The sequence below is a fragment of the Oncorhynchus tshawytscha genome, linkage group LG19 (assembly GCF_018296145.1).
Source record: "Oncorhynchus tshawytscha isolate Ot180627B linkage group LG19, Otsh_v2.0, whole genome shotgun sequence".
In the NCBI taxonomy this organism is placed as follows: domain Eukaryota; kingdom Metazoa; phylum Chordata; class Actinopteri; order Salmoniformes; family Salmonidae; genus Oncorhynchus; species Oncorhynchus tshawytscha.
Window position 1 is genome coordinate 20577661 of NC_056447.1, and position 17694 is coordinate 20595354.

The 17694-nt window shown below is 40.6% G+C and overlaps 1 protein-coding gene across 5 annotated transcripts in view; it reads right to left on the reverse strand.

Annotated features, from left to right (window-relative positions):
- Window positions 1-16436, reverse strand: part of LOC112218427 (kelch-like protein 25) — a 45995-nt gene extending 29559 nt beyond the window's left edge. The window contains exons 1-2 of one of the 5 annotated variants that reach the window (XM_024379209.2): window positions 16289-16434; window positions 11137-11254 (exon numbers count right to left, since the gene is read on the reverse strand). In XM_024379209.2, coding sequence (XP_024234977.1) covers window positions 11137-11200 — 64 coding nt within the window. In that variant the 5' untranslated portion in view covers window positions 11201-11254; window positions 16289-16434. Of the gene's footprint in view, window positions 1-8150; window positions 8274-8760; window positions 8824-11136; window positions 11255-16288 lie in introns of those variants that run through there. The other 4 variants (XM_042301452.1, XM_042301453.1, XM_024379210.2 and 1 more) reach the window with 4 other exon arrangements.
- Between the last annotated feature and the right edge of the window lie 1258 nt (window positions 16437-17694).

Sequence of the window (17694 nt, forward strand, 5' to 3'; positions counted from 1 at the left end):
TACCAGGTGCGCTATTTTCCAGATGTTGCCCTACTGGAGTTACACAGTAATAGCGTCACTTCTATTAGCTTCACGATATACATACTATGGAGTGCCATTTGGGTCTTTGCGTGTCCCAAAAAAAATACAGTAGCACTGTCAAAGCTGTACAAAAGAAAAGTCTGCAAACAAACAAACACCGGCCCCGAGCGATGTGTTTACAATACCGAGTTGATAATAAAGCATAATTTGTTCAACCGCAACTTCTGGGATAGCTAGCTTTAGCTTAGTACCTAGCTAGCACCAATACAACCAGCCTGAAAACAATGACCAGAATCCTTGAGTAAGTATTGGCAATGACCAGAATCCTTGAGTAAGTATTGGCAATGACCAGAATCCTTGAGTAAGTATTGGCAATGACCAGAATCCTTGAGTAAGTACTAGCATTGACCAGAATCCTTGGGTAAGTATTAACTAGGTTGCCACTTGGTGTTCAGTCCATGAAAATAAATAGCTAGCGAGCCATTTAACCCTGTTGCCCAAAGCTTCCGTTATAAGCAGCCAGCTAGCTTCATCTGGCTAGTGAGGCTCGACCAGACCAGGTCGAAGTAAGGAAGGGAGAGAGAGTGTGAGGAAGGAAGGGAGAGAGAGTGTGTGAGGAAGGAAGGGAGAGTGTGAGTGTGTGAGGAAGGAAGGGAGAGAGAGTGTGTGAGGAAGGAAGGGAGAGAGAGTGTGTGAGGAAGGGAGGGAGAGTGTTAACTAAAGAGTGAAACCGGTTTTGTGCAGTGTCTTCCCCTTACCGAGACAAGGATATGCAGATCATTATGCATGTATATCATAGGAGGTTGGTGGCACCTTAACTGGGGAGGATGGACTCGTGGTAATGGCTGGAGCGGAATTCAATGACAGGTTTTTGGAGAACGTTTAGAAAACATGAACAAGCTTCCGGGGGACGGGGCGAGCTGGATGCTAGGCCACTGAATTTCTCCACTATGGTATCTCGATACTACTCGGTATTGTGATACTTGTCCTGGTAATGTATCGTTTGTAAAATTGTTTTTTGTGACAAGCCTAGCAGAAACTGATACTCAGCTATTCTGTGCTATCAATCCACTTGATGAATCTCCTTCATAAAGCACAGCCTTGTTAAGAGTTTGTGGGCGGGACTTGAAAGTAGCCTTATCCTATTCATTCAATTGTAGGAGATACATTATCCAGCCTATTTAATGTCTCACCTATGGCCTCCAAGCATATGAAATTATATTTAGCGAACTCCTTGGCACTTGTTTCAGAGCATATCAGCAAAACTAGAGTTTTGAGACAGTTGATTAATGGTCAACAGTTAGCATCCCTTTTAAAACTGTGGTTCTCTCCCTTGCTCTCAACATCCACCATGCAGTGGAACATTCATTCATACAAACCGGAGCTTTCAAACCATTATACCACAGAGCATTCAATTATTGAGGTCATTCTAATACGAGACAAGCAGATATTGCATTCAATATTCATTAGAATGGGTTGCTTTTCCTTCTGTAGCCTAACGGAGGGGAAATATTGTGGGGTGTACACTGCTTCTCACTCTGTTAGTACTTCTACCTCATTGTGACGCTCAAATCCCCACAGGATCCAGTGTTATTTTAACTAAAGGCCCTGGAAACAAACATCAGACAACAAAGAGTATATAAAAGCCCCATTTCATCAACTGAATTTCATAGCAGCAGCTCAGTGTGTGTGTTACTGTTGCAAAATTAATTGAATTCAGATGGAATGTGCAATATCCATATTGCAAGAAGCTGAGATTTTCTTCTTTAATACAACAAAAACTAGACTATGGTACCTCCTCCAATGCACTAGACTCCGTAAATCCACTTCCTACATGCATATAGGATGCTGACCAATCACAAGCAGGCACTTTCACTATCTGCATGGCATGCTGGCCAATCAGAATCGTCCCTGCTAGCGCGTGCAGTTAGATGCTAGTGAAGAGAGAAAGGGCTTCACACAGCATTGCCAACCCCTCCAGTGACTTATTGGTAAAAATGTAGCGACTTTTTTTTGCTGCCCCAGCTACTTTTGGTTGATTTAGCGACTGCTGTGCTGTTCTCTGCATTCTGCTCCTGGTCCACAGCTCCGCCTCCTTGCTTTGGACAATCTCATTGCATGAGAGACTGAACACTAGCATAAGCATAAAAATATATATTTGTTAATGCGCATGCGCAAATTAACGTTATGACGTTACTATGTCATGAAAGGGCTTCTAGCGACAAATGGAGCAACCAACAACTTTACTTGAAAAATTGTTGGCAACACTGGCTTCGCAGACTGTCGGAAACATGAGTGCTGCTAGTGCTAATGAGAACGCCGATTTGGTGCCAATGGGCGCATTTCCGGTGCTATGGTAGTATTTTGGCTACAGGCAAACCAATAGACCAAATACAAGTGATGTGCAAAAAGTGCCTCAGAGTCATCGTGACAACAAGACACATTTATTGATTAATTTGATGAACCATCCACTACTTTACAACAATTGCATGGTGAAAATAAAGCACCCAACAGCATCAAAGACCGTCAGCCATAGTAGCCACCTATGTTAAGCAGGCATTGGTTACCAATGCGTTTAAGTGCGCCCTAAGAAAAAACATCCCATAGACACATAGGTGATAGCTATATGATAGATTGATTTCTAAGACGACTTCAAGATGATGATATACAGTGTTGGGACAGTACAGCTTGTTTAACAAAATGAAGGGATTAGCTGAAACCGAGCTCACACATGATTATTACGCGACTACAACAGACCTTTGGTCTAGTAGAACAACCGAGCCCTACATTCGTTTGAAAGTACACTTTATTGATGAGAAGTTTCAACTGAAAGATTGGTGCTTGCAAACATCATAGGCTACTTCCCCTGGGATCAAAACGGGAGAAAACATTGCTCTGGGGTTGAGAGAAGCTTTAGCCACCTGGAGCCTGAATGAGGAGCAGCAAGTGTATATATTGATAATGGCGCAAACGTGGAAAAGCTTCAGACTAAGGCTGCCTGAATAAATAATTAAATTAGGTTATTTAAGAACTCAAAAGGTAAAAAAAGGAAATATGAACTCATGCTATTAATTAATTAATTAAGTGCTGTGTTCTGCTTATAAGCGTACCCATTAAGCCCACTTCCATCTTTGGATTCAAATAAAAAATATTTATGCTGTTTAACGTTTCAACCAAATCATCTGGTTATTGTATCCATAACAGATTTTATTCTAAGCCAATCAGATGTTTTATTCTTAAGTTACACAACTGTCTAAGTTCCCACTAGTGACCAATTTCAAAGCTGCAAGAAGAATTTCAACCAAAAACTCAGATAAACATATTTCCCTGATATTGTTTGGACCTTCTCAGATAAGTAAAAATACTTTATTGTACTGATATATGGACATGCAAGCATATTTCATGGGCATTAATGACTATTTCTTGCCAATTAAAAATGTGTTTTTCACACTAGCAGTTGTGCCTGCATGTCACAGTTAGGGCTGTGGCAGTCATGAAATTGTCAGCCAGTGACTGTCAAGCAAATAACTGCCGGTCTCATGGGAATTGACTGTTAATTAACATAAACACATTTAGCATCTCCTGGCCTCCACACATAGCCTTACAAGCCACTGATGCAGTCCTTTGGAACATCTACATTTTAAAAAGTCTAATAAATCCATGTAATATAGCCTACACCATCACAATGAATCCATGATTTATTTTAGACAGGTCTAAAGAAACATGATATGAAGAAAAGAAACAAAGGAACAGTAAGAGGGACAGAAAAGCATGCTCTGCGTTGTCCTTATGTTAGGTCCTGATCTGGCTATGCCATATGGCTGTGGGCTACACTAGCTCATTAAGCTGACAAGATTTGCTTAGAATTCCGTGGCATTATTTTATAGTACGAAGAAAACAATTAAACATAGCTGAAAAAATATAAATTATATGTCCTCCAAACGATTTGAGACAGTGTGCACGTGCAGCAATTCTTCGTTGAGCGGTTAAGAAAGAGCTACTCCTTAATTAATGCTAAATTTAGAGTTATTTATCTAAAATTAGTTGTGATACAAGTGTTGAGCTATATGTTTTGATTTTTAATACATTCTAAGGCTGCATGATGCGACTAATGATGATTACAAAAAGTCATATGGAAGTCATGAGCTCTGCTTTGTTTGTTTTTTTTGCACAGGCTGTACACACTTCATCAGTCTCTCATTCACAATTTGTCAAGCACTTAATGCCTCGAATTTCCCAGCTGCATCTCCTTTGTGAGGCCATAACCCCCCTAAAAAAGCACCGCTCACTCACATAGCTCTCAGTCACGTGATCAGGTCTTTCTAACAGGCTACAAGAGAAGACACACATCCGGGCAGCAACTACACGTGTCCTTATCCATTTCCGAGGCACATATTGGAAGAACTCCACATTTACTTTTCATCAGCCAACAAGCTGAGTAGGTCTAACAAACAGCAAAAGTACTAGCCTATGTCAATCTACTATCCCCCATAGCACAAAAGTCAACCTATTCTATTCCGTGCAATAAATAAATATTCCAAACAGTCTGGGACAGTTGTGGGATGCAATAGAATTAATACAACCACTAGCATCAAAAAACCTGCTTTAAGCAATGCGCCCTGATGCAACAGAGAAAACACCCATCTCAAGTGACCACAATTGCAATTTTGCTAGTACTGCTTTTATTACAAAGTGCATTTTTATTATGAAAATTATCTTCCCCAAACTTGAAACTGACTTTCTGCGAATGTATGCCAGTTAGGCTCTACACCCGTTGCAAAGTGGATTAATGTGCTTAATTTGAAGAAGTTATTTGGCCACTTTAGTTGTGATACAACCCTAATTGAAACATATATGCCTATGAGCTAGGCTACATGAGGTGTGATTATGATTTGAAAGAGTAGCAAAAAAGAAAAAGCATGCACTGTTTGCATTAAGCTGGGTATCATTCACAAGTGATAATATACACTGCTCAAAAAACTAAAGGGAACACTTAAACAACAATGTAACTCCAAGTCAATCACACTTCTGTGAAATCAAACTGTCCACTTAGGAAGCAACACTGATTGACAATAAATGTCACATGCTGTTGTGCAAATGGAATAGACAACAGGTGGAAATTATAGGCAATTAGCAAGACACCCCCAATAAAAGAGTGGTTCTGCAGGTGGTGACCACAGACCACTTCTCAGTTCCTATGCTTCCTGGCTGATGTTTTGGTCACTTTTGAATGCTGGCGGTGCTTTCACTCTAGTGGTAGCATGAGACAGACTCTACAACCCACATAAGTGGCTCAGGTAGTGCAGCTCCTCCAGGATGGCACATCAATGCGAGCTGTGGCAAGAAGGTTTGCGGTGTCTGTCAGCGTAGTGTCCAGAGCATGGAGGCGCTACCAGGAGACAGGCCAGTACATCAGGAGACGTGGAGGAGGCCGTAGGAGGGCAAAAACCCAGCAGCAGGACCGCTACCTCCGCCTTTGTGCAAGGAGGAGCAGGAGGAGCACTGCCAGAGCCCTGCAAAATGACCTCCAGCAGGCCACAAATGTGCATGTGTCTGCTCAAACGGTCAGAAACGTACCATGAGAAACATACCATGAGGCTGGTATGAGGGCCTGACGTCCACAGGTGGGGGTTGTGCTTACAGTCCAACACCGTGCAGGACGTGGCATTTGCCAGAGAACACCAAGATTGGCAAATTCGCCACTGGCGCCCTGTGCTCTTCACAGATGAAAGCAGGTTCACACCGAGCACATGTGACAGACGTGACAGAGTCTGGAGACGCCGTGGAGAACGTTCTGCTGCCTGCAACATCCTCCAGCATGACCGGTTTGGCGGTGGGTCAGTCATGGTGTGCGGTGGCATTTCTTTGGGGGGCTGCACAGACCTCCATGTGCTCGCCAGAGGTAGCCTGACTGCCATTAGGTACCGAGATGAGATCCTCAGACCCCTTGTGAGACCATATGCTGGTGCGGTTGGCCCTGGGTTCCTCCTAATGCAAGACAATGCTAGACCTCATGTGTGGCTGGAGTGTGTCAGCAGTTCCTGCAAGAGGAAGGCATTGATGCTATGGACTGGCCCGCCCGTTCCCCAGACCGGAATCCAATTGAGCACATTATGTCTCACCAATACCACGTTGCACCACAGACTGTCCAGGAGTTGGCGGATGCTTTAGTCCAGGTCTGGGAGGAGATCCCTCAGGAGACCATCCGCCACCTCATCAGGAGCATGCCCAGGCATTGTAGGGAGGTCATACAGGCACGTGGAGGCCACACATTTTGACTTGTTTTAAGGACATTACATCAAAGTTGGATCAGCCTGTAGTGTGGTTTTCCACTTTAATTTTGAGTGACTCCAAATCCAGACCTCCATGGGTTGATAAATTTGATTTCCATTGATCATTTGTGTGATTTTGTTGTCAGCACATTCAACTATGTCAAGAAAAAAGTAATTAATAAGAATATTTCATTCATTCAGATCTAGAATGTGTTATTTTAGTGTTCCCTTAATTTTTTTGAGCAGTGTATTTTACAAGCGATAGGCTAATATTGTCAACCATTACACTATTCTTGATTTAATCGTCTTCACAAGTGATGCGTCGATATGACATTTTTGGATGATACAGATATTTTCCGTGCCCAAAGAAAACGATACCGATACTTAACATTTTAGCGGCCTTTTAAGCATTCTAGTACAGTTAAATAGTAAACACACACACGGACACAGCAGTCTAAGGCACTGCATTTCAATGCAAGAGGCGTCACTACATACCCTGGTTCGAATCCAGGCTATCACATACGGCCGTGATTGGGAGTCCCATAGGGCGGCGCACAATTGGCCCAGCATCGTCCGGGTTTGGCTATCAGTGTCAATAAGAGTTTGTTCTTAACTGACTTGCCTAGTTAAAAATAAAGGTCTCTCACACACCAAAAAGTTATTTTGTTGGCATTTACACATGTCCCCATTACCAGTAAAACATAATCAAAACCTATGTCTTTCTAGCACTTACTTTGTGCTGTTTTGTTGTTCAATCATTTCATTCTCAACCAGGATTTCTATGGAACGCTGTTTGGGTCTTTGCATGTCAAGCAATATACTATTAAACGTGTCAAATAACACTATGACACGTCAAATAAGCTTGTTGACCAATCAGGACCTGAATATGACTGCACATCATAATTGAATGTGTTCATACATTTGACATAGTTATTACACATTGATTACACTGTCACTCATGTCACAACGATTCATCGAGATGTATGCTATGATGCTGGTAAAGTTGTCTCGCACACCTACAGTGCTGTTCATAAAAAAAGCTAGCTAGCTCATGGATGAAAACTACGTTCCCCCAGGACCAGGATTGAGAACCACTACACATCCTATAGAAATGTTGCGCAACATGAGCTCTCATGAAGTGTTTGATTAGATTTTTGATTAGATTTGCATTGGTGTCAGAGTGCTGAGTACCAGGCAGTTAGCACGTTTGGTAGGCTACTAATGACCCTCAGCAGCATCAGAGCTTGGAGAAGCCTAATTACCGTAACTAAACGTTCAAATGGAATTTGACTGCCATCATGACTCGTGACCGCCAGTGTGGCAGTAATACGGTCCCCAAAACACCCCTAGTCACAGTCACACAGTGGCATCATAACTTGGTGAACTACAACAAGATAGATTTCAGGCATTCATAGCTAACATTAAATATATTTTGTCTTATTTTACTGTTAAATGAACCTTGCATTGTTATATAGATGACATTTATTTCAGGTGGGCTTAAAGGGTACAGTAGCACAAAAAGCACTCCCTCTATACTGAATGTAAATGACAATAAATATTGTTCAATATGATCACATCTAACTGTGCATAATATTGTAGTCTGTAGTGTTTATGTATACCCCAAACCACTGGTTTCCAAATAGTTTAGGAGTAAATTTTACTATTCACCATAATCACAGTTGTTCCTATCAGGCCCAGTATGCTCCTATTAGGCCTGGTTTGTATTGACACAAATTGGGATAGTGTGTTGATATCCCTAATATTCAATGATCAAGAGCATCATTTTGTTGTTCAGATTTATGTTGATTAAAAACACAAACTAGTGACACATTATGCATCTAGCTATGGTGCGATTACCAAGATTGGAAACCTCTGTACTCTCTCCAAGACTTTTGGGGTGGACAGGTAGTCCTTGATGCAGAGAGAGAAGAATAAGATCAGGGTTGAAGGATAGAAGACCTACAAGAGCTGGACAAAAATGCAAACAAATGAGGGACAAGAGGATGACTATTGGGTGACTGCTCATGCACTTCTGAATGGGGGCATTGTCATATTGTTGTCCTTTAGTCATCCAGCTGATCCTGTTTTTGGTCCACCAGCTGTCCATTTGTAATACAGTGGAGGGAGGTTTGAAACAGTCTTCATATAGGCTTTAAGAAGACAAGCTGTACTAATTAACAAGAATAGCAGTACCAATTAAGCCCAGTCCAGACTTTTTATATATTTAATATTATAAAGATTAAGTCTTATTAAAAAAAAAAGGTTAATTAAAGTAAAAAAACAGATTAATCTATTATTTTACCTCGACTTAAACACATTTCTTTAGAAGGCAGTACATGTTAGAAATGTCTTAACATAGATTTTGGTGGGCTTAATAGGTACACTGACCCAATACCTCCATGATCATGTTAAAAATTAAAGTTTGGTAATACACTACATAACAAAAAGTATGTAGACACCTACTCACCAGAATCATGGGCATTAATATGGAGTTGGTCCTCCCTTTGCTGCTATGACAGCCTCCACTCTTCTGTGAAGTAGTGAGGAAATATGACGAACTGAGTTGTTGGAAAGGTGGCAGTGTCACTTTGAAAATCACTGAGCTCTTCAGGAAGGCAATTCTACTGCTAATGTTTGTCTATGGTGATTGCATGGCTGTGTACTCGATTTTATACACCCATCAGCAACAGCTGTGGCCGAAATAGACAAATCCATTCCCTGACGAAGGCCATGCAGCCGAAACATATATTTTTTTAAATTAAAAACTGTTTCCATTGAACATGCCATACAAATAAAGGAGTTTTCAAATTAATTAAATGAAGAGTGCCTTGGTCCTCCTTTCTTTTTGATGACCAATTTACAACTTTTAACAAAGAGCACCTTGTGTCTACCAAGATCTACGATTGTGTACCTTAGCAGCGCTTCCCTTCCTCCTCTTTTTCTACAAGCCAAATCCACTCATTTGAAGGGGTGTCCACATACTCTATATATACAAAAGTATGTAGGTGTAATAACCTTATCTATCATCATATGTATAACATATGATGCTCCAATGTGTACTTAACCATAAACATCAATGCCTTTCTTAAAATCAATACACAAGTATATTTTTAAACCTGCATATTTAGATAAAAGAAATCCAGGTTAGCGGGCAATATTAACCAGGTGAAATTGTGTCATCTCTTGCGTTCATTGCACGCAGAGTCAGTGTATATGCAACAGTTTGGGCCGCCTGGCTCTTTGCAAACTAATTTGCCAGAATTTTACGTAATTATGACATAACATTGAAGGTTGTGCAATGTAACAGGAATATTTAGACTCATTGATGCCACCCGTTAGATAAAATACGGAACGGAATAAACGTTTTGTTTTCGAGGTGATCATTTCCGGATTTGGCCTAAGGCTCGTATGTCTGTGTGTTTATTATAGTTAAGTCTATGATTTGATAGAGCAGTCTGACTGAGGGGTGGTAGGCAGCAGCAGGCTCGTAATAGTCAAAGGTATATGGTTTAGAGAGAAATAGCAGACGTGTAATAATTCCTGTAATAACTTGCGGCTGAACTTGAAAGGGGTTCCTTCGTTATTTTACCGTTCATGCCTTCCGTAGAGAATGTCTTGATCTACTTCAAATAAGGTCTGTGTTTCGTGCATTCTTAAAACGCCTCTGCGTTTTGATACCCGTGTAAATTTCACTAGGATAAGGTAACGTGTCAAAATATTTTCATAAATCCACTCTACAAAAAAAATTATCTTCGCTTATATTTAGCCAATATTGATCAGAGTTACTTTGTCCTATGGATATCTACAGTTATAAAATTGGCAAGGTGGTATAAGCTTACACGAAACACAGACCTTATTTTAAGTGAATCTAAAAATACCTTATGGAATAAATTAATTGAAAGTCAATATATATAAAACATATTTAAATAAATAAAAAGAGTTCTTAACAGGGCGTGTTTTTTTTTTTACCCTCGCAGGTGTCGTCTCCTTCAGACATGAGCTCGTCGTCAGAGCAGAGCGCTTTTCAGATTCTGCTAGAAGGTGTCATGGGAATTATGACTCGCACTGTGGTAGTCAATTCTTACCATGCCCATTATTAAAATAGAATTTCCTGCATATAGAAATTAGTTTGTTTTCAACAATCATTCATGTTATTTGAGACTAAATTGATTTTATTTATGTATTATATTAAGTTAAAATAAAAGTCTTCATTCAGTATTGTTGCAATTGTCATTATTACCAAAATATATGTGTGTGTGTGTGTGTGTAATATATATATACACAAAATTATTATTATTTATTTTTTAATTATTATTATTTAAATCGGTATCGGCTTTTTTTGTCCTCCAATAATCGGTCGACCTCTATACTCTACCCTGACATGTTTAAACCATGTCTGATGGAATTACCAAGTTTTCACCCAATTGTTTGAAAATCGCAATTCATAAAATCGTAACTGCAAATATCTGAAAATAAATAAATAAATGCATTTAAATATTTTGTCCAAATCGTGCAGCGTGTCGATGTGCTGACATGCAGTTTGAATTCCGCAGCGGAGAGGGGTTTGGGGTCAATTGTGGCAGGTTGGGGGGAGCAGGCAGGCAGGCACACATACATACATACATACATACATACATATATCAGCAGGGTGATTCACAATGTCAGGTTGACAGGAAACACAATGCATGGGTCAGTCACAAAAGATGGGGCACACAGCAAGCCGTGCAGATGCAGAGGGGAGGGAGGGGGACGAATGGAACGGTGGGGTGGACAGTTGGGGTTTGCCAAAATCAAGGGGGGCTAGAAGAGGGGGACGTGCAGCCAATTGTCCTGTACCACTTACGCCGGCAAAAGTTGCTGACCCAGGTGCAGGCACTGACAGTGAGGATCTGAGGGGGGGTCTGCATCGGTCCCAAAAAGTGGTCCCCCTAGAGGCTGAGCTGATAGAGCTGCTGTGACGTCTGAGGGGTGATAAAAAAAAATAATATTTATAAAAAAATTAAAATAAAAACACATGATTTCCATTGTGGTTTTTCTTTGTGGGGTTGCCTAACTGGCTTCTCGTCTGTCTATTCAACCTAAGAAAAGTTATTTTCTAACAGAAGGTCAAATAAATCAATATCACATTAAGGATAACTGCAATACAGGTCTATATTGGCGGATTTCAGCTTACTTCCAACACAGCGGCAGTTTCATGATGATATACATTTATGCCCATATCGTCCAGAGACAGTAAACAAAGCATTTTAAGCATTTTAAGTCAGAAGGGAAAAAGCAATACAGCTTGTGTTCGGACATAACTTAGGCCGGGTAACCATAACATGGCCAAAGGAGTTCCTGTGGTGGTTGATGTTATTGCCAATAGTAACTGTCAGTCAACCCCAGCGGGATCGGGACGTTGCTGAATCATTCACTGTGAGACTAGACCTAACCTCCAGGACATTCACACATGAATGGGACCTTTAAATTACATTGCCACTAGGCAACCTGGAAACAAAGGTCCCTATTTTCCATCTTGTTTCTTCCCTCCGTACACATCTCAGCCCTTCTGACTGAATGCCTTTCCAGGATCTTTTCACAGAGAGTGTTGGTATTCCAGTGCTACTCCTCCATGTCAGAGACAGGGAGGATGGAGGAGGACGGGGGGCTTTTTCAGGGCGAGTCAGAAGCTGGCAACTTGTCTCTGCGTTAGTAATGCTTAATGGATCACCAGCTGGCTTGCAGTCTGTCCTAATATCAAAGAGCTTCTATCAATCTGCAGGGACTCGACCAGGAACCAACGGCACATTGGGAAATGGCTGGTATCTGTGCAACTGAGGCCATGTGGGTTCAAACCATCACGCTACTTTGACAGGCAGTGAGTGAGTCTAATGAAAATGTGTTTGAAATAATGGCTCAAGGGAGTCAGGGACATTCAAGCCAGCAGCTTTCAAAAATGAGATTCTCCTGAGTAGAATAGAGGTGATCTTTGGGGGTGGGGGTATGAGGAGTTGGGAGGGACTTAATCCTTCAAGGCTGAGAAACAATGGTTATAGAGGCCACTTTGCCCTCCTTGTTCCCAATGGACCAGAGAGAAAAGCCGAACACTAAAAGCAAGAAGAGACTAGAGCAGGATATTAGCGGCACTTACAATCCAAAACATAAATAATTATATTCTGGACTGAATCTCCTATCTAAAGTGGAACCAACTTAATAATGGGTCTGCGAACTTGTGCGACTGGGAAAAGGGAAAATCCCTGTCCCAAGTTGTGTTGTCAATGCCATTGGTCATTGCAAATTAAACAATTTTCTACAACTAATGAGGCTATTTAGTTTTACTGCAGCACTAATATTAGCTTTAGTTTCTGAGTCTCCAAGGTCTTAGTTCGCTCCTATTCTATTATTCTGTAGACCTGTAATTATGCAGTAGGGGGCCAAATAACATCTATTTTTCTTCTTAAAACAACTTATTTACGTAAATAAAATCAACAGTATGTAGTGTGTTATGATCATTATTAAACAGAGATCTTAAATGACATCCCTATATGCCAGCCATCAAGATGTAGCTAGGCTGATGAATCATCTTCAAAACCTGGGTGGTGGGCAGCTAGCCTAACTTCCCATCCAAACCTAGCTAGCAGATTGTAACAGGCTAATGTGACGCTCCATTAGCCGGTACAGGTTAGCAATACAAAGATCTACACCCATGCAAAAATATGGTACAAAACATGGATTTAAAGTAGAACTGAGAGTATTTTAGCAACATGAAATCTTAAAACTTGTTCATATACACTCCCAGGTAGAATATCTTTTTAGAAACATTTTCGGACTACGGAGCAATTAGATAAACTAAAATTGCAAAAGTATGTGGACATCCCTCAGAATTTGTGAATTTGGCCATTCCAGCCAAATCCGTTGCTGACAGGTCTATAAAAATAGAGCACACAGCCATGCAATTTCCATAGATAAACATTGGCAATAGAATGGCCTTACTGAAGAGCTCAGCAACTTTCAATGTGGCACCATCATAGGATGCCACCTTTCCAACAAGTCTGTTTGTCAAATTTCTTCCCTGCTGGAGCTTCTCCGGTCAACTGTAAGTGCTGTTATTATGAAGTGGAAGCATCTAGGAGCAACAACAACTCAGCCACGAGGCTGTAGTGAGTAAAAACTGTCTGTCCTCGTTTGCAACACTCACTACCAAACTGCCTCTGGAAGCAATGTCAGCACAATAACTGTTTGTCGGGAGCTTCATGAAATTGATTTCCATGGCCGAGCAGCTGCACACAAGCCTAAGATCACCATGCGCAATGCCAAGTGTCGACTGGAATGGTGTAAAGCTCGTCGCCATTGGACTCTGGAGCAGTGGAAATGTGTTCTCTGGAGCAACGAAGCACGCTTCACCATCTGGCAGTCCGAAGGACAAATCTGGGTTTGGTGGATTCCAGGAGAACGCTACCTGCCCAAATGCATAGTGCCAGCTGTAAAGTTTGGTGGAGGAGGAATAATGGTCTGGGGCTGTTTTTCATGGTTCGGGCCTACCCTTAGTTCCAGTGAAGGGAAATCTTAACGCTACAGCATACAATGATATTCTAGACCCAACTTTGTGGGTCCAACAGTTTGTGGAAGGTCCTTTCCTGTTTCAGCATGACAATGCCCCGGTGCACAAAGCGATGTCCATACAGAAATGGTTTGTTGAGATCGGTGTGGAAAAACTTGACTGGCCTGAACAGAGCCCTGACCTCAACCCCATCAAGACTGAGTCAGGCCTAATCACCCAACATCAGTGCCTGAACTCAATAATGCTCTTTTTAGCTGAATGAAAGCAAGTCCTCACAGCAATGTTCCAACATCTTCTAGTGGAAAGCCTACCCAGAAGAGTGGAGGCTGTAATAGCAGGACGCTCTGGCCGAGGAGTAGGGTTCCTCACTATTGGCAGTCAAGCACACAAGCTAACTGGCTAAAGTTGGCTAGCTTGCTAGCTACTTCCAGACACAAATGAGAGAGCACCTCACTCTGACCATTTTACTCGCCCTAGCCCGAGCTGGTTAGGCTGTTTTCATGTTATGTAGAATGTTAGTGACTAACTGTGCTGCTGGCAACAATTGGATTACTTTCTTTGCTGACGTTTACTGACACCAGACACTTTCAGCAGGTGTTGCATGTTCGTAAATTCATCTGCACTCTGGTACACTCAGACATTAGTGCTCTAAAATCGGAGTAGATAGGCGGAGTGAATTTACAAACACAAGAGATGAACGACTGTTATCCACAGTTAGCATAAGTTCAGCATAGCTAGCTAGCAAAGCGATTTACATTTTTTGCAAGCTAACCAAATGATACCTGTATCTAGCTGTAGCCACTGAAAAAAGTTAGTCACTCAATCACTTACTCCTGCAATGACATTTCATCCTCCCAGCAGCTAGCTAGCTAATGTTAAGCTCTGTGTTTTTAACTTGTTAAATAAATAGCTACATAAATAGATACGCTAGCCTATTAGCCACATTATGACTGACTTGTGATCATTTCCTTTGCTAGTTTGATTGTATTGACATTCCCTGCCTTAGTTACATTATTCAGTTTTTGTCCAAAATATTGAGTCATTTCAACTGAAACAGTGCATCCATTATGGGTGGAGGCAGCAAACAATGTACCAGGCCAGCTGTGATTTACAACCTGACAGCAATATTTTTTGGACTACCAAGAAATATATTGGTCAATTATATTAATCATGCATTGAACTGCATCCATCTATTCTAGCATCAATGCCTTACTCTGTCATGGAATTTTGAATCAAATATAACCATTTTTAAAACCTCTTATGAAAGTTGTTTTTGTAGCATAAACTGTGAATGTGATATTATGATTGTGTGAGTTTCATATCTGCAAAGTAGTTAAAATGCTGTCATTTCCACTTGAATATCTTTATGAGTTATCTGGTTTTTGTCGAACCACCTGCAACTGGACACAGACATTTCTAAGAAATGTTAACCCGAATCGAGAATTTAGACAGTATCTCCAAAGACATCACATGGAGCATCACATTAGCCCGTTACAATCTGCTAGCTAATAAAACTAATGTCTGAGAAATAATATGGTAACAAAGTATCACCTAGCCTACAACTGCTGTTGAAACAGCTCAGGGACCTCTAGCCAACAGCAGTTTTAACGTTTGGTAGAATGAAAACGAAAAGTATAAACAAAAGGTGTGTGTGTGTGTGGGGGGGAGAATCCTTCAGATTTCAATGGCTATTCAATTAGTCATATTCAATGATTCAGTAATTACTGGTAACGTTAGATGCTAATGGATTTTCAGTTTTGTTATTGAGTGGGGATGTCAATTGAGTTAGTCCGTATTAAAACATTTAAAAAGTACTAAAAGTTGAATACATCCAAATGTGGTTTCTTAGCTAGTTGGCTTGGCTAGAAAGCTTCCACATGCTATTGGACCGAACTGACCGAACCGTCAAAGCATCCCAATACGTTGCACTGAAGGATAGCTTCAGTCTGATTATGATTGGAAAAGCTCACATTGGTAAGGGAAGTTAACCAGGCTGCTGACATAGCCACGGCCAAACATCGTTATATTTTGAAAATATAAAAACTGTGGTCTGCGCTTTCACGATGGTTTTGTAAATGAGTAACGTTAGCCAGCTAGTTAACGTAATCTACCTAACCGCTTTGCAAGCTAACTACAGTAGCCTGTTACATTAGCTAGCTAGTTTGTTAGGGGGTCTAGTCTAGAGTGACCACAAATTGGCACCAAGGAAACAAGAGTAACCTTGTTTTAGCTATCTACCTAGCTAGCTAGCTAGTTACTTATACTATGCAAATAAGTTATTCAACAGCCTAACCAGGCACTTCGCTAGGCTAACAGTTAGCAAGCTAGCAAACAACCCAACTTTAGCTAGCTAAATTTTACCCCTGTTCTGTCAAGACTTTAGTCAGACAAGCTAGCAAACATTATCCACATAAACGAACATTTGTAAAGTAATAACGCTTGACTGTATACTCACATAAATATGGTTGTTAGACGGGAACCCAAGAGGTGTACAGTTTCTGGTCAATTGCTAAAGCCATTATTTAAATTTCACTCTAGTAGTTGAGGTCCTTTCAAGCCACTTTGTCTGCAGCTGAGTTCTGTCTGAGGTGGGAAATCAGAAAAATTCATATCCAGTGGTCTCGCTTGCAAGTGATTGACGTGTCCTCACCCAATCCCGTTAACCTATTTCATGCAAATCTGCACAACAGCCAATAAAAGTAGACCTTTCTGGAAATGGGCGCGATTTTGACAACTAATACACCAATCGAATTGAATGACGAAGTGGGTTTCGCCCTCTTCCTCTTGACAGTAACAGCAAAACAATAGCACGCCCGTCGACAATTAATTACAGTACAGAGATACAGTAATTTGCAGGAACGCTCGCCACAACCTCTATAATTTGTCTTAAATTACTGTTTTTCTCATGTCTTCCCACAAATGTTAGGGCACTCTCTCCCTAGCCATGATATTTACTCGAAAAACAAGGCTTTTTACAAAATATGCCACATCAACTCAAAAATGAAAAGGAACAACTTAAACCATCTAACAAGGAAAAATGCAACATGTTAGTTAATCTGGTAGGTATTTTTATTCGGTTCATGTTTTGCACTGCGACTTGATATAGCCTTTTTTTGTGGTGTGGGTTCATCTATCATTTTGCATTTACCTAGTGTAGAGTTCCCTCTAGTGGAACTAGGCCTACAACTGTACCCCGCTGCATACATTTTTGCATATAGTGTAAATAAAACGTCACTTTGTCCGCAGAAAAGCCATTTTCAAGGGAATTAATAAGTCACTTACAAAAGGAGGTATAAGCAAGCAAGGTACATTATGCAGTCCAATAGAGATAGGCCTAGATAATAAACTCTAATGAAGTTTTAGGAGGAACTAGTATAGAATTGAAATGAAACAGTATCTATTGAATGCAAGAGGGCAACAGAGAAACATACCTTAAACTGGTGCTTGCTAATTAAGTACACTTGAGATTTGTACTGCTGCAGGTACAGTGCCTTCATTTAATTGTCTTTTTTTGTTGTCAACAAGCAACACAACATTCTCTGTCATTTCAAAGTGTAAGAAAAATGCTAACATTTGTAAAAAATAAAAATAAACAACATTTTTAACACTAGTATATATCTTGATTATATAAGTATTCAACCCCCTGAGTCAACACATGTTAGAATCACCTTTGGTAGGGATTACAGCTTTGAGTCTTTCTGGGTAAGTCTCTAAGACCTTTGCACACCTGGATTGTACAATATATTTTTTAAACATTTTGAAGATAAAATTAAACAATCATGTTAAACTACATTTGTACTCCTGAACTCTAAGCTTGCCATAACAAACAGGTTGAATATTTATTGACTCAAGATATTTCAG